Source organism: Epinephelus lanceolatus, chromosome 23 (assembly GCF_041903045.1).
Source record: "Epinephelus lanceolatus isolate andai-2023 chromosome 23, ASM4190304v1, whole genome shotgun sequence".
Classification (NCBI taxonomy): domain Eukaryota; kingdom Metazoa; phylum Chordata; class Actinopteri; order Perciformes; family Serranidae; genus Epinephelus; species Epinephelus lanceolatus.
The window spans coordinates 28044587-28069961 of record NC_135756.1 but is presented as its reverse complement, the minus strand read 5'-3'; the positions used below and the strand labels follow the sequence as shown (position 1 = coordinate 28069961).

The window sequence follows — 25375 nt, the reverse complement described above, 5'->3', positions numbered from 1 at the left end:
AGTTCAAATTTAAAGCTGCATTAATTGATTTTTTTAACACTAAAATGTTGTGTTCACACAGGACCTGAATAAAACAATGCGTGCGAGTGACTTTCATGTAAAGTCAATGTAAAGACACGATTTGACTCAAATTCCCACCAGGTGTCGCGATGGACACAAGTGAAGCAAGTCATTCCAAGCAACGGAAATGGAGCAATTAGCGCGATTTTGCATCATACGCTTATTCGCGAGAGTTGTAAAATTGGAACTTCCAATTCACTCCACGATAGCCAATACGCATTAAGATTTTCCAGGGACATATGATGCTGAGGACATACCAGCGGAAGTTCATCATCAATTCAGTGATTTAATACTCTTATGACATGAGTTATTCGCGCGTATAAAGCGAGTCAACACAAAATATTCCAGCGTTCAAACTCACACGAGTAGAAAATTTGCATTGCGTTTGGTGTGAACACAGCATTAGGTCATTAATGTTGTCTGCTGATCAGTATGTGTGTAGCTTATGGTCAATTTCACTGAAAACAGCTGCATGCTGCAGCCAGAAACAACAATCATAGAGCAATGAAGCTGAACCAAAACAGTAAATTTGAGATAACCAAAACCAAAACTGCTGAAAGATGTTAAAACACTGTAAAGCAGGGGAGTTGTGCAGAGTGATAGGTAATAATTCTCCGTAGGTTCACTACAAGCAACCACTTCAACATAAATCTGATCTATTGTTAATATAAGGATACTGATTATAACTGCTTTAACATTATCTCAAGATACCTAAACATAAAATTTAATCTTTGTCTTAACCTTTGATCAAAATCTTAACTTTAAACTTTGTCTTAATCCATTCTAGAGTGCTAACTTTGGTTAGAAACCATGGATGTATAAAGAGAACTTGATAAAGCGTTGAAGGCAAGGCCCAGTTCATTCCTGTGAGAGTTGCTCCGTAGCACATGAAGCTAAAATTAGCTGACTTCCTAGGTATAAAATTTATACTCATAGAGTAGGCGCACTAAAGACTTATGGTGGCTGAGCAGCTAACTTCAAGTTTAGCACTCCGCAAACTTTAATAGGGTTAAAGCTGATTCACCTGTGTGGCTCTTCTAGAATTTGGAAATGTTATAAGACCAAGTGGATCAAATCCTGGTGGTGAAACAATTTTGCAGGGACTGTGATGCTAAAAAAAATGTACCCACTGATTCACAGACATCTGGTCTGTCATGGGGCCTTGTTAGAAACAGTCAAAAAGTCCTTCAAACTTAGAACTTCCTCTCATTTACTCTGCCCTTCTGAGGTCATTTGGCTGTCATAACTTCGGTAACACAGACATACACACACATTCCCGTTGTGAAACAGTGGACAGATAATAAGGCCTAATAACATGTTGAAGATATGGGTAGCAGCTCACATCCTGCCCAGACTGTGACCCGACAACCGCGCTGAAATATTTGATCAGGCAATTTTAAGGGCAAAGCTGTCACCGCCTGCCTCAGAGACAGAGGAAATTACTTTGGAGATAAGATGCGCCTTTCACCTTCTTTCCCAAGGAATCTGGGTCAGCTTCAGCTGCCGTATCTGTGGCCAGCACATTTCTTTCATTTGTCCCTTCAGTATTAAGGCTTTACATCTCCCACTGTCTCATCGCAGTGAAGGAAGAGAGGGTTGGACGCTGCACTTCACACTTGGCTGTCGTAGAATGGCTGTAATTGTCTGCTGAAGGACAATATGGCTCTTGCATACACAAGAATATGTGCAGTGTCAAATAAATATGTTTAAAAACAATAATGGTTAGAAGGTAAATGCTGGTCTACATTAAAGTGTCCATTCAAACCACAAAATAAACCTTTGACAAGAAAAAAACTGGAACAAACCTCAGGAAGAGCAACTGAGGAGGAATCCCTCTCCCCAGGTGGACATATGTGCAAATGTGTACAGAATAACCAACATAATAAAATTACAATAAAGACAATCCTAATGACCAAAATGATACACTGAATAGACCGATACATGTAAATATAGATGAAGAATATGGATCCCAGAGGATGTCAAGAAGCTTTACCAATCAGCTAGAGCAGGGATACTCAACTTGCTTTGCCTGGGGCCACATCTGCAGAATAACAGGAGGCCAGGGGCAAGGCAACAAACAAACATTACAATTAATATACAATTGATTAATAAAAGGGAGGATCCCCTGGACCTCTGTCAGGGGTTCCAGGGCATCCTCCCTTTTATTGATAAACCAGTTCTATTTTGATGTTTTTTTTGTGCACTTTAGCACCTCATTTACAGTCAAAGAAAAAATAATCCAATGTGAATCAATTTATTTTCATTGTGACTTGAAAAATGGTCGGTGGGCCATCTGGCACCCTATCCTGGGCCAGATTTGGTCTGTGGGCCAAAAGTAAAGTATCACTGAGCTAGAGCCTGAGCCACACAACCTTTTATCCTGGAAGGAGAACAGACTACACAAACACACAAGATGCAAAACTGAGGCACATCATTCACACAGATGGTGGAATCAAACAAACACCAGATCCAATATGTGGAATGAGGCATCGACAGCCAGGACAGAGACAGAGAGAGGTCCCAGGATAACTGATGGTCTAGCACAGAGTACATACCAGAACCTGTGCAATGGTGAAATCACAGACAACCACAACAGATTGCCTATTATAGGGGTGGATTTTTATAATTACGCATTTTTCTGATAATTAAATTATAGCTGATAAATAGTGCCGACACTACAGAGCAAGACTGCTTTCATTGACTTAACAAGGGCAGCATCTAAGCACCCTGACACAGCAGATGGTGGTCCAAGTACCTTTAAATGTGACTTGTGAGTCACCGAGAAACACAGAGAAGAACAACAACTGCAGCACGCTGTGTAGAGGGCAAAACAAGTCGCGGTGTGGACGTCTTTCACAGTTCCAGAGGAAGACCTTTGGAGGGTCTGACACCCCACCAGATCAACAAACTTCCTGCAGGTGTTAAACAGGTTTGACACAGCGCTGAAGGCCTATCTCCAGAGTGTTAGCACGAGCTAATTAGCAGCAGCTTACATCCAACACCAAGCTTTTAAAAGCCTCGACTCTGTTGGTAAACTTATTAATAACCGCTAGCCATGTGATGCTGCAGTTAGCGATTTGTATCGTTACCTGGCAACCCAGTGTGGTGCAGTGTGTCATTTTATTTTCACATACTTGTATTAATTATGTTCATCTATAGTGTAGGGTTAAATGGGGGCAGGGGCATTGAGGGTACACCATTTGACAGTACCACAGAAAATCTCCCTCTTTTGTTGGCAGATATGAAGAGTCAAAATTTTAGTCTTTCTTACCTTCAGGTGTACGTAAACTACAGATTATACACTTTTAAAATACAAAAATGGGAAATTATCGGTAATCAGTATCAGTTGAAAAAAATATTGGTGTATCCCTGACAATTACTTGCCCCAGCACTTAATTATCTAAATTTTAAACAAACAAGTTCTCAAACAGACAAATTGGGGACAACAGTTGCTCCCTTCAAACACTCACCAAAACTGACATCACAAAAGCAACCAGTCAAACAAAACAGTACAAAAAGCTCAGTCATAATGCTTAATACCCAAAGCACTTTAGTCTGTACTCCTGATAAGTGCTTAAACTCAACTGAGCATTAACGAACCACGTGGGTCACAAACCAGATGATCAAACATAACAATGATCAAGTGTTCTGGCTCATTTCCACTACATGTTCGAGTCGACTTAAAGAGGCAACAGATAGGATTTGGGTTTTTTTTTTAGCTTGGTGCCACCTAGCGTAAGTGCTGTTGCGTCGCACTGTCGCAACGACCAAATTGACCATGGGGATCAGAGATAATCAATAATATGACTCTGTTAGACCCTCTAAATTAAATAAAATGTAGGCTGTAAAGCGGGGCGGCACGGTGGTGTGGTGGTTAGCACTGTCGCCTCTCAGCAAGAGGGTTGTGGGAGCCCCCCCGTGCGGAGCCTGCATGCCCTCCCTGTGCCAGCGTGGGCTCCCTCCAGGCACCCCAGCCTCCCCCCACTGTCCAAAGACATGCAGTTTGGGGATTAGGTTAATTGATAACTCTAAATTGTCCATAGGTGTGAATGTGAGCGTGAATGGTTGTCTGGCAAACTGTCCAGGGTGTACCCTGCCTCTTGCCCAATGTCAGCTGGGATAGGCTCCAGCCCCCCCACGACCCCCAAGAGGATGAAGCAGTTAGAAGATGGATGGATGGATGTAGGCTGTGAAGCCACCAGTATATCTCTATGTATATGTAGAATGAGAAGATGTGTGGACACTATACTAAATAAATGAGTAAAGAGACCAAGGAACAATTATCAGATTTATCTGAAGAAAAAACAAATAGTAATGCAAATAATTATACCAGAATGCACAGTACCAGTACAAACAACTCACAGTAAATTACACCAACATGTACAGTATCAGTGCAAACAACATTAGACACAGTGGAATTATACCAATATGCACATGTTAACAGTCCTGATTCTAGAATAAACGGCACCGTATGGAAACGATGCGGCCGGTTGGAGCTCAAATTGAATGGGAAACAAAGTTCAGTGTTCACTTAGCTGGGCGTAACTTTGCTGGGCGATGTCTGTCGATAGCTGCCTCTGTGAGAGGAGAACAGAAGGAAGGGAGGGGGGTATCACTGTCCGAAGGCTGCCATAGAATGGCAACAAGGATGTCAGCCGACCAACACTCACTACCCGGTCCCTGGTTGCGGCAATTTGCGATGCTGGCCAGCTAGGAGTTAACTAGCAGTCAGTACAGTACAGTCCTCTCTTGTCTAGCTAACATTTAGCCGTGTTACTTACTGATCCATTAGAAAGAAAGCTAGCTGGACATCGGTTTTGAAGCCTCTTTGGTCACGGAGCTCCCTCCATCTCTTGAACACCAGACTGAGATTTACTCTTGTTTTTCCTCTTCTTTTATCACTCTCCTTTTTGCTCTTCTTTGCCTCCTCAGACAGAGGAGCTCGTTTTCTTTTGCTAGGCCGTTTTTCACATGTCTCCAAAACTCCAAACCGCTCCAGTCCCCAATTGGCTGACCGACCAATTTTGCAATACATGACGCGTTTCCTGCCGTAAAGCAGATTTTTTTCTGCAAAATTTTGGCACCGGAGGCAGAAGCTTATTACAAAGCCACTAAGTAACCTATGTAAACGCTGATAGTCTGATTTTACTGTGGCCACTACCCTGTGCAACCCACATTATTTTCATAATGATATATTTAGGAAAAGATGCTGTCTGTTTCCTCTTTAAGGCCTTTGCTCACCAAGCCCATATTTTTGTATGCTTTTTTAAATCCCTAATCTGATAAATACAGCTACACACAGAAGCCTTGCACACTGAGTCCTATGCCTTTTATTGTTCTACCTGCGATATGAGACAAAATGTAAAGATAGATCTATTCCTTTGCTTCTCACCACCAGAGGTACCTCCCTGGCTGTCGCCACTCTCTGGCCACGACTTGCATTTGGCACCACAGTACCCTGAGGGGCTGAGCTGTCTTTCCTTTTTGTCTCCACACTACCATTCTCTCTCTCTGTGTCTGTGTGCGGTCTTCATTCTTTATTTAATACTCCTCTTCATCATAATCATCATCATCACCACCCACCCTACCACTATCTAACCTGTTGAAAGCAGGCAAAGTAATGAGGTAATACTGTGCACCCCGTTTCTCTCTCTTGTTGGAAATGTATGTGTCCCACAGGTCTCACTACATTTTTATCACTGCTTCTTGCTCAAATACATCTGGAAAGGCTTTTGGCAGGTGAAACAAAAACACAGAAAATCGAACATGATTGAAACGTGAGACCTTTTTTTTTTTTTTTTTTGACATACAACAATTTCGGAAAAAAATCTGGACTCGGTGGGCAAAGACTTTTAACTCACTTTTGGCAACAGGTCCTTTTCTCTATTTCCTTTTCCACTGCAGAGAGTACCCTTTCACTGTGGGTGGAAATCTCGGCTGATCACCATAATGACACCAAGTGAATCTTCCTTCATCGACAACCAAACAAAGGAACGCCTACACTTTGTCAATTGTACGGCGTATTGTATGGCGTCGTTTTGCAGGCTAACATCTTTTAAAATTTGGGTTGAGTGAACCAAAAAAATGAGGATGCTATTCGCAGTAGATTGGCGGGTTTGTTCAAGATGTTCCGTGTCCCGCAAGTGAAGATTTTCTCCGACCAATCAGAGGTCTGTGTGTTTTAACTCTACCTTCTAGTATTGGCTCAGCTCACTTGGAATGTTGACTGAGGTGGTACCAAAAAAATGACCAGATACTGGGGGCAGTGTGCTTGCACTGGGGCCCGTGAGATGGGGGGGACCATAAAGAGAGTGGGCTGTCCAATATTGGGTTGGGTAGAGAATGGGCCCTGATTGCCGCAGTGGAAATATGCCTGTGTTCAAAGAAGAACTCTCATTACATGAAAACAAGTGCACATTTGTCATTTTTGCCCTTGAAAAAGGCAAACACACCTCAACCTTTTTCTATCCTTTTCTATATTTTTTCTTCAATTTTCTTAGTATTTTTGTGATATTCAGATATGCAGTGTTGATTGGTGGGTAATATGTATGTTAATGTCATCCAATAGCATGTCTGCCATCATAATATCATGCACTGGGGCCTGTCATAACTATGTTACGCCACTGCCAGGTACTATCCAAAACTTTTCCTAATGAAAAAACATAAAAGAGCGAGTCGAGTAGAGCCCTAGTGCCATGCAGTGGAAATTTCAATAAGCTACATTTGTCACACTAAGGCTAAATTAAACCTTACCAAAGGGATCTTACACAGGACGTGCCCCCACTTGTTACACACTTGACTCAGGCTTGTGACAAAAGGGAGTCCACACGTGTAAAAGTGTCAAAAGCCAAATTCATTTATTCAATTATTTAGAAAATATGATGGGGTGTGGAGCTATGGAAGTAGGCAGTGGTGTATGTATGGATGAGTAAGGGTATGTGTGTGAGCAAGGCTGTATAGGTTCAGTTTCAACTTTTGGGTGGGGGACATATGAAACAGGAGAATTTGGAAGCCCTCCCCCAGAAAATTTGAGTATGAAACACAATTTCCTGCATTCTGTGGAACTTTTATACACCAATTTATGCCTTTTCTGCATCAATTTATGGTGTAAATATCTTTAAATTTATTAAAATAAAAGTCCTCTGCTACCTCCCTGTTTTTATGGGGTGCCATTTGAAAAGTGGCTCACACTCACATTAACAGCAACATTTTGCCACATTTAGCTTCAAACGTTTAAAAAATGGTGTGAATTTTTTTGTCACTTTCTACCACATTTACAGCAATATTTGAAATATGTTAAATATAATGTCACAGTTAAATCTAAATATTGAATGTTAAACCTAAATGTTAAATCTAAATGTTGAATATAAATCTAGATGTTAAATCTAAATCTAAATGTTAAATCTAAATCTTTATGTTAAATGTTAAATCTCAATGTGCTTGGTGTTAATGGCATCAAATAACAAATCAAAACCAAACTAACTGGAGAAAATGAACACTTGAACATACATCAGCGTGATAAGAACTACCTAGTGCATCATTGGCGACAGCGACAGTATCAACCATATAGCCACTACAGCACCAACGGTAAGTTTGTATTCTAACTCGCGTAGCATATGTTCCTTATGTTAGCATGTAAGCTATATGAAACTAGCTAATGTTAGCTTACATGCTAACATAAGGAACATATGATTTGCATTTAGATATAGATTTAACATTTAGATTTAGATTTAACATTTAGGTTTAACATTTTATATTTAGATTTAACTGTTTAATTGCTGTAAATGTGGTAAAAAAAAAAAGTGACTTTAAAAAATTCACACCACTTTTTTAAACGTTGTTTGAAGCTAAATGTGGCAAAATGTTGCTGTTAATTTCAGTGTGAGCCACTTTACAAACAGCACCCCATATGTTTTTGTTGGGGAGGGATGCATATGTTCTAAATATTTAGGTGAAAGTGTCTCCAGTACAATTTAACTGTAAAGCTGTAGAGATTATGAGATGTTAAGGATGCCAAGTGAGGGAGAACTCAGCCTGGGAGAGCAGTCCTATTAAACCTTAGGCCACTCCCACCCCAGGTACATCCCGTTGCCCTGACGACCCTCTTGAGAATCCTGCAAGAAGAAAACAACAGAGCAACACAGGAAGCAAAAGGGTGGGCTGTCACAAGAGCTGTGAAACATAGAAAAAAGAAACAGAACATGATACTTTATATTCAGTGCCTTTCTCAAGGACAAGACATGTTAGGTATAAAACATCTGCTCACTTTGAACAGAGATGAAAGCTGCATCAAGAGGTTAAGTGACAGATCATCCAAACACTTCTGATGTCTCTGTTTGGCCTTGATGGTGTTTGAGTAAAAATTTAACAAAATCTGTCACTTGTCAATTATTGCCATGCAGTCTAAATAATCCTGTATACCCTCCTAGAGTGGGTAAAGAGTAGGGGGAAGGGCGGTAGGTGCTATGGCTATAACCGGGAAGCCTGAGGTGAAATGTGCCTAAATGAATTGTGTCCTTGTGAGCATTCTGTGCCTTTCCTTTACACCTCATTACCCTGCAATCATTAGCTTTTGATTGCAAATTATCTTGCTTTATTCATGGCCGTCATTAGCCCCAGTACATGACCTTCTCTTTTTTTCCTCTTAGAGGAAATCTCCTGGTATTGTCACATTACCTTGATTACTGGAAAACACACACACCTCATAGAACCAGGCTTGAGAGCTGTGCAAAACCCTCAAATTATTAATAAAATGTCAGCTTAAAAATAGGTTTGCAGTCTATTTTTTTTATGAAAAAAGACTGAAAAAGCCTCTTTTAAATGGCTTCATTTTTAGCTTCCAAACGTGCCAGGGTTGGTGCTGTTTTTCTGCCCACTTAAGCTGCACAGATGTTTCTTCCCAAAAGTCATTTTCAAGAGAGATTTCTCTGGCAATTTCACAGGTAATGTGCTGTGTATCCTGTGAATCCCAGTCAATACTCTGTGCACTGCCTGCAGCACACTGCTTCAACATTGCACATTTTAACGAGGTGCGGTAGGAGCTAATAATCATCACCACCAACACCACCAATACCCAACTCCTTTCTTTGTGGCTTTTAGAAACCTCACCCTACATATCCACTAACTCTAATCTACAGTCATAACATTACCATTCCTCCCTATCTTATTGTGGGCTGAACACTCATCCCATCACCAAATAGCTCCCATCACTCTCTCAGCACTGAATCACATTCCCTCCTCTGTCTGCCTCCTCCACTCTCGCTGATATGCCCCTTAAACTAAAGCATGTCGGTTGATGAAACTCTCATTCTCTCTCCTAAGCTCTCGTTGTTCTGATCTCAAGCACTTCATCAGTCTAGGCTTGCAAAATTATGTTCACGCTCTTTGATTATTACCGTTGCACTCCTTGAGACTGTCACTCGCAGATTTGGTGCTATAATTGGAACTTTGTCAGATGCATATTCTGCTAAAGTACTTTCTTAATACAGTAAAAAAATACAATGTTACGAGCCAGGCTGTGATTTAAGAGTGTTTGACTATTAGATGTATAGGTCATTGCAGCCTACACTCTTCCATAAGTGAGTCAAAATTGACTCTTATTAGCAGCCCAGTTTCCAGTACTGGAAACAATTCATATGTAACCAACCTGATCATGAGCTAGTAATTTGTGTATAACTCATGTAATCAGGAAAGTTGTGATCACATGACCAATACACTGATGGTAATAAAGAAGGACATGTCCACGTTAGGAGGCAGGTTGGAGTGGTGAATGAGTCACAAAACACAGGACTTGACCCCAGGAGACTGGAGTTCAGAACCATGTGAAACCAAGTAAACTTTGACTTATTTCAAGGTAGGTTGTCACCATGTTTCTTTACCTCAACCTAACCTACGTAACTTTACTTGTCTAGACCTAACCTATGTAACTTACCTTGCTTAGACTTAGCCTACTTGACTCTACTTGCTTAAACCTAACCTACATGACTTTAAATGCTTGGACCTAACCTAGATAACTTACCTTGCCTAAGTCTAGCCTACTTGACTCTACTTGCCTAAACCTAACCCATGTATATTTACTTGCCTAGACCTAACCTATTTTACTTAACTTGCCTAAACCTAACTTACATGACTTTACTTGCCTAGACCTAACCTACGTAACTTTGCATGCCTAACCTAACTTACTTAACTTTACTTTCTTAAACTAACCTGCATAACTTTACTTTCCTAAACCTAACCTACGTGACTTTACTTTCCTGACCCTAACCTACGTAACTTTACTTGTCTAAACCTAACCTACGTGACTTTACTTGCTTAAACCTAACCTACTTAACTTTAATTGCCTAACCTGCATAACTTAACTTGCCTTAACCTGACCTAAGTAACTTTACTTTCATAAACCTAACCTACGTAACATTACTTGCCTAAACCTTACCTATGTAACTTTAATAGTCTAAGCTTAACCTATGTTACTTTATTTACCTAAACTTAACCCACACAATTTTATGTTAAGTACACAACTTTGTGTTAAGCAGGTAATGTCCTTCATAGGGTGCTTATACATTAGATATGAACCATTGTATGTTCATTTTCGTGAGGTATCATACGAACCATTTTATTAGAATACATTGACTATATGTTACATTTGTATGTTTCATACTTATCATATCAACATTTATGAAGTGACATAGTTCAGATTACATGAATATAAGCTGAGTTTCTCATCAGGAGGAGGAGATGGTGGCTGGCATGACATGTAGGCAAGACAGCTGCCAGCAGTCAGTAGCAGACAACTGTTTGAGACCAACAAACAACAAAACCGGACATTTTTTAAAAACACATCAGGATAGATACAGCCATGTTTGTAGAGACAAGAGCGGGGATTTTTTAATGAGAGTTCAGGACATATCCATCCATGGTTTTTTTTGAGACAAAAACAGGTCATTTTTGTGTGTGGCAACCAAACAATCTATTTTTAGCCAAAACATGATGTTTTCCTAACCCTAACCAAGTGGTTTTTGTGCCTAAACATAACAACACTATAACCACAGCCTTGTCTCAACATAAAACTAAAAATTGAGATGTAAAGTTTCAACTTATCCACTACATATAAAATGTACAAATGTATGTTCCAAATGTAGCATGTCTGTGGTTTTCAGAAACATACAGTGCCAACATTTATTCTGGCAACTCAGTTGGTATTGAAATTATTATCTTTTGTTAATAATAAATATATGCTACTTTCATAATATGTGCAAACTAATTAGTTGAGTCACAATAATTAGTTTATCAATAAATTCATTTGTTATTCATTTTATCACCTTACACTTCCCCAAGGCTTCAGGGAACTGGGTTAAGTCAATTTCTCATATGTTTGAAATGTAAATCTGTCTTTCTGTGTAAATTAACGGAGCCACTGGTGATGCTAATGACAACTGAAGTGTGGTTCACAGTAAATATTGTATGTACCTGATATAAATAACTAAATAACTGATAAAGATAAAAGGTTCTCATGGAATTCAATAGAAAATGCTCATGGGTCTTTTTTTTACCCCCATGTTGATACAAACTCTTTATTTTCTGGAAAACTAAAAGAGGTAAATAAAAACAAATAAATTGGGTAATATGATTCTTTTATTATAATGAGGAAAAAGTAAGATATCAAAAAGAAAGTCTATCTTGAATACATGACAAAACCCTGCAGGATGTAATAAACTCTCCCACTGTAATCCTTCATTACAGAACTCATGGGTGGTGTGCTAGATAAATTATGTTTTCATCCTGCAGGTAATGGGATTTCAGTCCATGTTATCCCTTTTTTTTACTCTGGAAAATATGACACAAACTCTGCAGAGCATGACGTTCATAAGAAACTGTAAGTAAGCCATACATTTTACCTCCCAGAAGCCTGCTGGTTTCAATTATTTATCTGTTAAATGTTTTATAGGGTCAATAATATTTCTTCACTCCATTCAGTATAGAAAATGAAAAATATGCAAATAGAAGTAGTGTATTTTTATGGATATTTTTTTATGCATGTAAGCAGCATTACTTTGTAGAGTGTGTATAAGGTGTAGCACAAGTGTTACTTTTGCTACAAGATCAAATCCTACTGGGGTTGCACATGCTCCACATGTCTATACTTACAGTGATGTAAATGAAGGAGGTCTCCATCAAATTGCATTCATCTTGTATGTATGTTGTAAGAATATTTGACAAGAATTTATATAAGTTTTTACAGTGTGTGCTGCTATTTGAGCCTTTGCTCCAAAAGGAAGAGCAAATGCAATCAACTCAAAGGAGAATAACTGAAGGTAATAATAATCATAAGCAACTCTTGGCTTATTAAACAGGTCTGCAGGGGGTCACAATCACCAGTATTTTAGAGTGATCAAAGTAAAACTTCCCCATTGTATTTTCCCATCACACAGCTTTAGATCTCACTTTCAGAACATGGTGGATGGCCCGTACAGTTAAGAGGCCAACATTAGTAAAATCATGTTAATTAAACAATTTGCTAAATGGTCCCATTGTCTGGAATGTGTTCATATTAATGTTCCTATTTCAGCTGCAACCCACACATCCATTACACTCCTCCAGCATTTGAATTATGGATAGTCAGGAAATTACTACATTTATATTGGGCACAGAGGAGATTAAACGCCTCTGTGGTGTCGTACTTTTGTCTATCAAATTTCTGAATGTTGCAGGAGAATTTTATAAATTATATTATTATATAAACTAAAGAGTTCTTAGAGTTCCATTATTACACCTACTAGTACTACAACCACCAGTACTACTACAGAATGCTGCTACTAAATTACTAAAACTACAACAATAATATCATAGACTGAATATTACAGTGCAAAAACATAATGGAGAGGAGCTCCTCTTTACATGAAATATAGAGTGTAACAGAATAGGATACATATTAACATTTACACTGGGTACAGCCTACAACTATATATACATATATATACTTAGAGTACATATCCATACACAAACAGATACATGCATGCATACACACATAAACAATAAATACATATACATAAATATGCAAGTAGGTGCATATAAACATAATTAAATTAAATTAAATTAAAGGGGCACTCCATCAATTTAATTTAATTTAATCAAAGTCAATCAGATACCCTGACTTTTAGTTCCAGCTCTAAAAACATTATATCCTACAATTTAAGTTATGCAAATCAATTGTGTCTTTTCATTTGTGCTTTGTTCTGCAACCCAAAATTCAATCCAACTCATATGGGGTTTATTTTCATAAAGTTGGGAACTCAGCAAGGCTGATTGAAAAATGGTTAAAAATCAAAACAGCAGATATTAAGGGCATGTGTCAAACACATTAGCTTGCATTAAGCGGCCCCCTATCATAGATGTATCAAGAGAACAGAATACCACGTTGGAGGCGGGGCTCTGTTTTTGCTCAATGGTGCATGAACACAAGTCAGCTCAACATCTGGGGATAAAATAACCTGAATGATTAGCATTGCATCTGCACTGCGTGGCCCATAGAGCAGACAAACTTTCGGCAGCTGAGCAAGCTACTTCCAGTTCAGTGCTCTGCGAACATGAATGAGGATTAAAAAAATTGTGCCACAGGGCATCACGTGACAGATATAATTCCACTGTTAGGGTATTGCAAGCATAGCATAGCTGCGTAGCTATGTTTTGTAGGAGCTCTGGCACGCTATCCTGCAATATTGCTTTTATTATCCTTGCTGGCGATAAATATAAAGCAGAGTGGAGTATTTACTTCAGGAAGTGTCCTTGGATCAGTTTTGGAGAAAACCTGTGGGCTGTTTGTCAAAGGCTCTTGAGGTAATGATGCCGAATATAGCTGCTATGATGAACGAAAAATTAGGGAAGATGTTACATGACATGGACCGAGAGTATCTCAGAGTTTAAAAGATGTCTCTCGTGGAGTTAGCAAGGAGGAGCAATATCCAAGCAGTGGAAAGCGCATCAGCTAATACTGAACAGCATCTGCTCTCTGTAGAAAAAACTGCAAACAAACTAACAGAAGGTCTCCAGTATTATGAGAATAACCCTACGGATTGTAGGCCTGGAAGGGACGAATGCAACAAGTTTAAGGAGTCCTGGATCCCTCAGCTTCTACAACTAGAAACTAAAGGCAGCTGCATTAAGCGATCCAGGTCCTTAGATGTCTAGGTTCCCCTGTGCCATGATAGCACAGCTCCACAACTTCAGTGACTGTCAAAGGGTGATGGATGCTGCCAGACGGCTTGAAGACATCCAACCCAAATGAGCAGATTTTGCTGCAACGAAGAGAAGATGCTGGGAATATGACCAAGTAATTCCACTGGTTGGCCACTATGAAAATTGGCTTCAGAGCCCCAGCACTACCTTGGGGCTTGGCCCCTATTATCCCTCATAATTGGTTGTTGGATGGTCAAATAGCTTTGGAACCCCTCTTTCCCCCACCTTTCCAGCATTGTACCTGTGGTACCTGTGGATACTTCAAATAATTTCTGTAACTTTATGAAACTGATTAGTTCATTCAGGAAGACTATCTTTATGCTACACATTCATTCACATTTCTCTCTCTCCGCCCTCCTCTCATTTCAGTGCAAAGTGGCGTGTCCGTCCTTCACCCCTTTCACCTCCAGTCTCATCATTACCAGCACCCAGTACTGAGCTCACCAAAAGGCCACTTCTCTTCACATTCATACAGATCTCAGCATTCCCTTCATCCCATCACCAATACCAGTGTCTAGACTCCATCAGGGAGGAATCCTTTACCATGCATGGTCTCACTACCCCCTAATATTATATGTCAATTCATTGTATTTGTTCATTTCTCAGGAAGTCTGTACTGATTGAATTTACTGCAGTGACTGTTTAGGCAGGGATGAGAGAGTAAGCAGTGTTTGAACTTCTCTCTCTTTTTTGGATCCTTCACACACCTATTAGCGTCACATTTCAAGTGAACAACCGAGTGCAACTCTATGGCCTCTAGTTTCGCAGACCGGGCGAGGCAGGGGCGCAGCGCACCTGCACATCGCCAACTGGGTGTGGCGAGGCGGATTTTGCAAGTTTGGCACACCGTACACGTTGGCACAGCTACTACTCTTTCCCACCTCCATCCCTCCTACCTGCGCAAGTCAGAAAGAGGGAGGAGAGAAGGCGTGGAGTGGGTTTTACACAGCCCATTCACATCACATCAATCAAATGAGCCCCTCTCCTCGCCCTTAAATGCGCCGCGCGAAAGCGTTATTAGAGTTTACTCAATTCGCCATGGCAGAAGAGAGCAGCAGCGTCAGACGGCCAAACTTCTCGCAGGAGGTCCGGGAGGTCCAAGCTCGCAGTGTCCGAATATACGGAACTGCGAGCAGACCTCCACGGGCTGATGATGCAAAGGTAGCCTGGGAGGAGGTTACCACAATTGTAAATCAATGTTGCGTTTCTCTCGTGCGCGCGCGCTCTCTCTTTCTCTCTCGCAGTCTCACTCTGTTTCTTTTCTTTTGGCTTTTCTAAGATGACAGATGTTGAATATATACTCCCTATCTGATGCTGTGACTGTTTGTGGTTGGCTGAGAGGGGTGTGAACTCATTAGTTTGCAGCTGTGCTAATCAAATCAGGTTGGGTTTCCATTATGCGTGCCAAACGTGCCAAACGTGCCAAACGGTGCCAATCCCCTTTGATCTGACATCAGATGTGACGGGACAGTCGATAAAGAGATACATTTATGTGCTGATTGCAGATAGTTGCATTGAATAGTGTTTTTGTGGCTATTTATTGCATTGTTAATGTGCCTGACATTCTGGAAACCTGCCTGTGAGGTTTTGGTGACGTGTGCGCACTGTCTGCCGGTCAGCCAAACTTCCGCTACATCGGCTGCGCTCCGCCTGCGCTGACAGTAGACGTGGTTTCAGCTGGCGAGCTTTTAACACACCTTCGACGAAGCCTTTTGGCACGAAACTGTCACTGCGTCAAGCTGGATCTGTCGACACCTCCCCCTGCTGCGCCGCCACACCCATCTCAGCGCACCTCAGTCTGCCAAACTACCAAACCGAGCGTGCCTCGGGTTGCGCTGCTTGAAACTAGCTCTGCGCAGGGTTCGCCACCCTGCGCTGCACCGGGAAACTAGAGCCCTATGATTGCCTTTCGGGAGAGACTGACTGAAAAAGTGCTCTGTTAGTCCTGTACTTTAACAACCCTCCCCTCTTTCTATGACTGTCCGCTTTTCCGTCCTCCTTCAGTGTACCCAGTTTGTAATGCAAGCTTTCTGTCAGAATTGTGTTGAATTTAAGCTCACCTTTAAATAATTGGGGTTTATTTGTGTAGTATCAGTGGAGCGCCTCCAATAAACCAATAAAAAACAAAACAAAATGCAGGACGTAAAATTAGGGCTAGGGTTGGATTGGAATGATATCATTCTTCTACAAATAATATAAATTGTTGCAGTCATCATCATTACAATGATATTATTCAGTTACGTGACCACTTAGCTGCTAAATGTAAAGGGGAAATGAGCAGCTAGTTCTCTCTACTGTACTGACAACACCTGCAACATTCCAAATGTCACTATCTTGACCTGTGAAAAGCACCTTGTCACTGTGTGAGGCCCAGGGACACTTAAATTAGTCCCATTGGGATCCATCACTACCTTAAGACTGTATTCAACACCTACCACTGGCCTGTTGCCTCAGAAAGCATAAAGCTGTTGTAAGGGTCCTCTCGTGTCCTCCCCGCCATTACCACACTCTTAAATTAGTGTCCGTCCATATAAAATGTCTTTCCACTTGGAAAAGTACTGACTGACAAGTGCACAAGAAAAAGGTTTTAAAAGGTTTTGCTTTTTTTTTCACTAGCCATCCAAAAGGCTTGTAAGAGGATTTTTGAAAATGCGATTTGTTGACTCACTAAGAGGTTATTCGTCATCCTTAAATCCTTCTGATGTAACACTACTTTTCATTTTTCACCCAAACTGCCTCTTTTCATTTTAGCTCAGAGTAATACCAAAAAAGATTTGACCAGATCCCCAGAGAGGAGCCAAATATGATGAAAACAGATACTACACAAGTCATATGTGAGTATTACTGCTACATTCACTTGTAAGGATAAAAGAACACAGTCAACCTCCAAATTGAAACATTTTATTTCATACCTGCAAATATCAGTCACTGTAGTTGTGACAAGGCTTGCTCTCCATTGCTCTTCTCTAAAGTCACCCTTTTAATAGAACAGAAACACGTAAGAAGTTAATATTCACACAGTGGTAGCATGGACGTGTGTGGCCAAGGAAACTTTAACAAGCCTCCTGGCACCTTGAAAATGATTCCACACACCTAAAAAAACAATCAGACAAAGGAAGGACAGAGGAATGTGGGTCATGGTGGGCTCGGGGCAAGCTGGCAAACCGTTTTCGGGTTTCTGTGATACTAATATGGCCTGACTGGGGCCTCATCTCCAAGCCCAAACTCTCCTCCTGTCTGAACCGATTAAGATCAATTCCTGTGTGAATCTGCCATTTGTAAAGTTGTAGGTCAGTGTAATGAGGGTGAGCAGAGAAGTCAATTTTTGACAGGATGGACAGACATCAGGTTGACAAATGTCCAGCCTGCTTGAGGGTCAATCCAAACCAGCTCCAGGTGGGCTGGTCTAGACAGGAACTGTGACAACTCTATGGAACTGTGGACTTAATTTTCAACAGATATTACTTTTTTGATATAGTTCTCAAATTACATTAGTTAAACAGTACAGTAGTTGCTGCCATGTGAATACCTCACACCTGATATGGGCATGATATTTCATGTTCATCTATTGGATTAAATGATCAGTGTAGTCAAGTGGTATCTAGCCATACAGATTTTAATTCACCCTAATACAATGAAGTTCAATGAAATTTTATATGTGGTCTCACAGCACTGAAAAATGGCATCAAAAATTTCAACAACAACATGTGCCCATGTTATCCTTGATAATCCACAACACGCACGGCCAACAGCAGCAAGAATATCGTCTACTCTTATAGCCAAGCAGCAGCCTCCATGGCTGAAACACAAAGCTAACGCAAAATGACAAGAACTGCAGTTCCTCTAATGGCCACTAGAGTCTGGCTCCGAGACAGAATCAATCCCAGTAGACCTCCATGTTAAAATGCCCAACTTAACAGCACAAATAAACATGTTTACAGTCTGACACCAAAAATCAAGTTTGGTCTCTGTAGCTAATTTCCCCAGTCATGACAAGTGTATGGGGCTGAATTTTTGTATAACTCACCTGTTTAAATGTTATTAGGGCGTGGCTGCTTTGAGTGACAGGTGAGTGCCATCCTTTGACATGTTGCTACAATGGCGTAATCCTTGATTCACAGAGGACAGGTAGTGATAGCTGTTGCTATTTCAGTGTTTTTTAGTTAATGAAAATTAATAGTAACATTTTGGTTGCTTTAAAAAGTCTTGTACAGTATCTGATTGTACGAAAAGAACCTATAAGCAGTCAGATGTTCAGTTTTTCCAATAAGTACCTTCCATTTTGTTTTAATTGTTTCAAGCATGTCTTCTGCTAGTAAAAATTAGCAATAAGATTAGTATTATCACAATACACCATAGCTGTAAAGGCACCATGCTAACCAAGCTATCAACTAGCACAGAGTCCACAAAATATTGGGTGATGTCATGGTGGCTTCGACCATTACTTTATACAGTCTATGGCTTTTGCCAGACAATGTATCATGATCTGAATTCTATGTTTTAAAGCATTATTACTAGATTTGTTTAGCCAGCTGAGGGCAGTGAAACAAGCTGTAAACAACAATAGTGATATCATCTGATAAAGTTAACATGCCAAATGTGATAGCAAACTGTTGCCTATGTACATCCAGCAGACACAAAGCACCACTAGCATTCATTTAGGTCAGGTTTCTACTAGTGAATATACTAAACTAAAATGTTCACTCTCCTTTTAGCTTCATTTTTCCTCCGAGAAATATCTGGGTTTTAACTGCCAAATGCTTTGCCATATGGTGTTGAGCAGCTAGTGTACAACAGTTTTATTAGTGCTCAACTGCCTACACCACATCCTGGAGACAAATAGCACAAAGTGGGTTATAGTTATTAGTTTGTCCCTCACGTCAAGTAACCCTTTTCAGATTACAAAACGTCATTTGACTCATTGTTAGTTGGTTAAAAAAAAGTGTTGGTTAATGCAGCTTTAATTAGAATTTTCAGTGCTTTGGACAACTCAAACAAAATTCCATTCACCTCCATTGTATTGAAGTGGAGACAGACTGAAATCTTAAAACCTAACCAACTAATACTTGTTTTATGTTACATTAGTAAATGGGCTATTTTTAATTGTTGTCTGTGAGCCTCTGTGAAATCAGTTATAGGTCTTAATATAAAAATTCTCACTGTTATAACAGGAATTACCTCTGATCTGTTTCTCAAACGAAGCCATGCTGGGTCCTTGAATTTGAGGGAATTGGCCCTGGAAAGTCTTTGGAAAAAACCTTAAATTTCAATTTATAAAAAGTGTGGGTAAAAGAAAGAAAAAAGTACATTTGCAATTTTAATAAATGACCCTTTTTTAAGAGAATTACATTTAAGTTCTCTGAATGCATTTTTGTCAGAGTAAACACAAATCGGCATTTCTAAGGGCAAAGTAAACATTTTGTAGGTTTCCACCTAAAAGCAACACAACAGGCTACTCTATGTCACACGTTGTAGTATTGCTCTGCTTTTGAGAAAAGAACATTCACAGGGTTATGTTTGATTTACACAATTCAAAGAGGGCGTGTACAGATAATTTCACACATAGTACCGACATGTTTTGAAAATGATAACGCTGCACAGTACAAGACAGGTGGTTAAAAATAACAGGGGTCACTGTGATGTCAGTATTCACAATGCACATACTGTATAATGACCATGAATGCCTCTAGCATCCTATCAAATCCAGTGTGAATATTCCTCTCAGTCCAATTTAAAACACCACCCACGTTTATATGATCTTTGTGATCTCTGCAATAACAATTTCTCGTGGTAACAGTGAAATATGAACTCTTAATATAAAAAACAGACACCACTTACAGTCGAGACATAATTGAAATGCTGCCTACAAAAGGACTGCATTTTCTGCATCAGACCAAACACCCAAAACCTACAGTGCATAACTACTTAACAGAATCATAGCACACTAGTTCACATCAAATGGATTTTCTCATTGTGTACTGAAACGAGACAGTGAAAACAAAACACTTGGGTTTAGGCTGTTAGAATACAGGAATTTGTAAAAGGTCATTTCCTTGCTATGCCATGTGAGCAGGGTCTGTGAAGGTCTGTCCTACTGTCCTACTTCCATTCTTGAGAATTCCCTCAGTGGTAACATGACCTAAATTCATTGCTGGTGTTTTTGGACCGCCAATATCAGAGTCCTCTGCCTGAGGCTCTAAGAAAGCCACCCTCTTTCCGTTTGACCGCCGCTGACCCGACTCTACCTCTCTGGGGTCTGAACAGAGGGTAATGGCTCGTCCGCCGCACCCTCTCGATCCTCGGTTTTCGCGGCATCTGCAGGGAGTGAGGTAGAGGTAGAGCAGCACCAGTATGATGCTGACCACACAGGAAGCCAGGGTGGTGAACGCTGTGTTGAAATGCTCGGCACCGCTGCTGTGTGGCAAGCCACTGGCGGAGGCAGTGCTTAAGTTTCCAACAACCACATTGACCTCCACAGACTCTCTGGGGTCATATTGGCGCCCACGGGCTGCCACGCAGCCATACACACCAGAATCCTGTATCAGGGCTCCTCTGATTTCAAGAGTGCCATTGGGGGAAACTGTTAGGTGGGAACTCGAATCATTGGTTGATGAATTCACCACAGTCTTTGGGGTAACCCAGAACACCCCCTGCTCCTCCTGGGCTTGGGATGCCAACCCTGGACATGGCACTCTTAGCCATTTACCAGGCTCTACTTGGTATGTCTGTGCCTCAAGCGGCATATTTGACACTACTGGCTGGCTACATTCAGACGCTGGCTCCAAATTGTCTCTACATGGGTATTCACTACGGAAGTCCACCAGGGGGCGATACTGTTTCCACATCCAGTACTCCAGCAAGGCGATTAAAGCGCAGTCACAGGCCAAAGGGTTTTCCTGCAAATAAATTCCACCTTGCCAGGTGAGAGACAGCAGGCTCTGGACGGGCACTTTGGAGAGCTTGTTGTATGACAGATCGAGAAAGGTCAGATTACGAGGCCCTCCAGGTTCCCAATAAAGCCCCAGGGGGAAAGCCGTCAGTCTATTCCCAGAAAGGTAGAGCCTCTGCAGGCTGAGAAGATCGTTGAAGGCCCCTGGGTTAATCTGGATGATCTGGTTGCCAAACAGCAGCAGCTCTTTCAGTTCCTTCAAGCCAGTGAAGATGGACGAGTTCAGCACTGTTAGTTGGTTAGAAGAAAGGTCCAGGTGGAGGAGATGTGGCGTCACAGTAAAGGCGTTCACTTCAATTTGGCTAACAGAGTTTCGGCTGAGAATCAGAGTAGCAAGGCGTTCAAACGGCTGGGAAATCCAGTCCACAGGCAGGACAGTGAGGGCATTGTGGCTCAGGTCCAACCGTGTGGCATAGCCTGGGAGATCAGAGGGCAGAGCAGACAGATTGCACCCGCTGCAGGAAATTATATCACTGGCACAAAGGCAGTAGGGTGGGCAAGTGGCCATAGAGGGAGGGAAGCCAAGACACAGGGAGAGCAGCAAGGTGGCAGTTGCAGGGTTCAAATGGCTGCCTCCAACACAGGTCTTGGCTAAAAGCTTCGAGGCAATGGGACGCATCCTGCTGTTCCCTCGGGATGGGGTCTCAGGTTACTGTCTCACTGGGTATACACATGTCAGGTTTACAAGCTTCTGATAGTTAACTGAAGAGAGACACACAGAGAAAAGAAAGGAGGAGGGAACATGGAAATTAATCTCATTTTTTTTTCACTATTTTTTTTTAAAATAATCTAAATGCGCTGCTGGCACTAAACAGAGTTCAGTAACATGAAGAAAGAGCAAAAAAGGTGGCAAGATTAACAGAAAGAACACACAGTTAGGCTATATGAGAGCATGTAACACAGGTACAGGCATTGCATGCATGTAAATAAAATAAAATAAATAGTAACCAACATTAAATTCGTAACTTCTGAAGCAATTGTAACTTAATTCATATGCTGGCAATCCATACTCATACCCCATTTTTCCCAATAAGTGAAACCTATCTATCTATCTGTCCGTCTGTCCATTTGTCTGGACGTTCAGATGTCACTAGTCTGAGAACGGTGAACAATGCCCAAATCCTCACATTAAGGAAGCTGCAACCATAGAATAATTAGTGTTTTTGCTAAATAACTAAGTAAAATGATTAATCCATTCTCAAAGCATTGTCAGGTAATTGATTGACTTATCGATTAATCGATTAAACTTGGTTTAGTATTATTTCTGCTGGACTTTTTACTGCTTATCTTAAATGATTATTGTGAGAACAGTCTGTGAAAACAGATGAATACCAGAGTTGTGTAATTATACTATAAATATTGCAAGAGTATTCAGTTTTGAATAATATTCTTGGTGTTATTAACCATTTATATTACAAGGGACTGATATCACTTTAATTGGAGAGACCATTAAACACAGATAGAGAGATAAATAGATGGTCCATCCACCCCTCCATTGGTCACCTTTATTCACTTGTCCCTCTAATTCTGTCCTTCTGTCTGTCTGTCTGTCTATCCTGCCGTCCCCCCCATCCTGTTTTTAAGTGTCTAATTAAAATTATAGCATTACAGTCTATTGCAGTGTTCATTTTGAAATTACACCAAGAATATTATTCAAAAATAATATCATGGAAATCAGTTCTTAAGAAAAAAATGCCAGTCATTCTGTGGCTGCAGCCTTATTAATATTAATATTTCTAGGTCTATGTTTTGATTCTTTCTAGCTGAAACAATCAATCAGCCAATGAAATATATTAATCGAAAGTAATTTGCATATTAAGTAGTACTGAAAATAACTGTTAGTCACAGCCCTGGTGAAGTTTATACAAGTAAAAGCATGACATAATGGTTACTAAAAGTCATAGACTGTGTTACATATACTATATGATCAGTATGAGCCTACTGTGTCCTCTCCTGCTCTTTGCCCACACATGATCTGGCTCAGTCACGGAGGAAACAACCGGGATTTTACGACTTTAATGGCACCAAAACAAACAGAAAAAACCCCGCAGACAGCTCACCTTTGCGCCCTCACTGCTGCTCATTCATGGCATCATCTCGTCTGCCTCCACATCCACACGAACATCCGGACGCGATGCAGGACCGTATATGAATCCTAAAATAAATAAATAAATAAATTTAAAAAAAGCAAAACAAAACAAAAATCTACAGGCAACTTCGCCGCTCCGCAAATGATCCGCCCGGAGTGCGAGGAGGAAGCTGCAGCTGAACTGTTCACCTGCAGGTCGGGTTGCATGCTGCTGTGGGAGGGGTTGCCCTCAGAGTAAATACGGAACACATCACCAGCCAATACACCAATAACATGAGAGAGGGGGAGAGTGAGAAGGAGAGGAGGAGGAGGAGAGGGAGAAGGTGCGGTTGGAGAGCGTGCAGCATCAGCACCACTAACACAAATGTTTCAGAGCATTTTGTGAAAACACGACTGGAGTAGTTTTAGTTCATTTAGCTCTTTGATGTTTTGTCTAGAAGTTACAAAACACAGTCTCTCTCGAATTATAGCTGCTGTTTGAGTATGAAAGCTGGATTATAAAAGCAGATGGCAGAGGGGCATATAAAGGTGTTCCTGGCACTTTCACACCTGCTGAACCTGAAAGTCACTTAGCCTAATTAAAATGCCATAGAAACATCTGTTATATATCTGGATTGCAATAGGTGTTAAAACAACTTTTCACCTGCAAATTGACAAAACCTGTTCACTAGATGACAGATTAAAGCTGCACGTATCAACATTTTTAAATCATCAGTGGATCAAAGGACTATGCGTTATGTAAAAGGTGTTGCATGTAGTGACAAAGCCATTTCAATCAGGAGAGACTCACTTTGAGAGAAAAGAATGTTTATTTACATTAGTATATGTGAAAAGTCTTTGGTGATTAGACCCCATATATCATATATTCCAGGAGGGTGGTAAAGATGTAGTAGATTAGGAAACTCCCCCTATGGAGTCTAGATGCTGGTGGTGGTAATGGTGGTGATGAGCTGAGCTGAGATGAATGTTGGCATTGTACATTTCTGCAAACCATGGGTATGTTACATTTGCATGTTTCATATGATACATTTGCACATTTTATATAAGCAGATATACTGAAACTTTATGTTTCTTTCCGTTTCAATTTTAAATATGATGTCGTGACAGTGCTGTGGTAACGTGTGGTTAGGTTTTAAACACAAAAAAACTTGGTTAGGATTAAGAAAAAAATCATGTCTTTGTTTAAAATAACCACTTTGGTCACCACAAACATGGATGGAAATGCCTTGAAATGTCCCACCATGTTGTTAAAATATTCAGTTTTGTTGCAACAACATGGCTGGAAAAAGGTCAGTTTTGCCACAACGGACATGTCTGAAAATGTCCCAATGTGCCGTTAAAAATACCCTCTTTTGTTGTTTGTGGCCCGCTGCTGACAGCCGTCCCCTCCTCCTTCTGATGAAAAACTCAGCTCATATACATGTAAGCTGTAGTTCAGAAATGTTGATATGATACATAGAGCTTACAGATGTAACATATCAGATCTGTGAATTGCAGAAATATACAATGCCAACATTGTATTCCCATGACTGGGCTGTAGCTTTAAATGCCAGACATGGTGTTTGAGTGATATCTTTGACCACTTTAATTCGTCCCGGAAGTCTTAAAATCCGACAGACACATCTGTGGTCATATACTTTCCCTGTCAGTTTAGAAGGTTTAGATATTATTCTTTCAAGCAGAAGGCTCATGACCCCTGCAGAGATTGCCAAGCCTGCCAATACAGCACAGCACTGTGCTGGTAATGGTGACTCGGCAAAGACGATTTGGTTTAATTAGAGATAACATCATTGTAATTAAACATCTGTGACCTGAAACATGTCTTTTTCATTTTCTTCAACAGAGCCACAGCCTCTGCTGGATTCCACTGTTATGAAAGGTCTAAAGATTAAATATGTGCCAGAAAAAAGAAGACTGAGTTGTGAAAATAAGTAAACAAACACATTTGCAGCTTACAACAATGCTTTTTTTTCTCCTTTTTTTCTACTGTAAAAGAAGAGCAGCATTTTAGGATTTGCTTGTTGAGGCAGAATATTTCAGACAGC

At 40.6% G+C, this 25375-nt stretch overlaps 1 protein-coding gene across 1 annotated transcript; it reads right to left on the bottom strand.

Annotated features, from left to right (window-relative positions):
• Window positions 1-17177: 17177 nt before the first annotated feature.
• LOC117249082 (amphoterin-induced protein 2-like) lies at window positions 17178-23738 on the bottom strand. The gene is made up of 2 exons (XM_033614466.2): window positions 23302-23738; window positions 17178-21943 (listed from the first exon to the last, which is right to left on the bottom strand). Exon 2 carries the CDS (start codon window positions 21858-21860, stop codon window positions 20349-20351), a length of 1512 nt encoding a protein of 503 aa, XP_033470357.1. The 5' UTR covers window positions 21861-21943; window positions 23302-23738; the 3' UTR covers window positions 17178-20348.
• Window positions 23739-25375: the final 1637 nt, after the last annotated feature.

Coding starts and splice junctions, on each gene's coding strand:
- LOC117249082 (XM_033614466.2), bottom strand. CDS start 21,860: ATGCGTCCCATTGCCTCGAAGCTTTTAGCCAAGACCTGTGTTGGAGGC.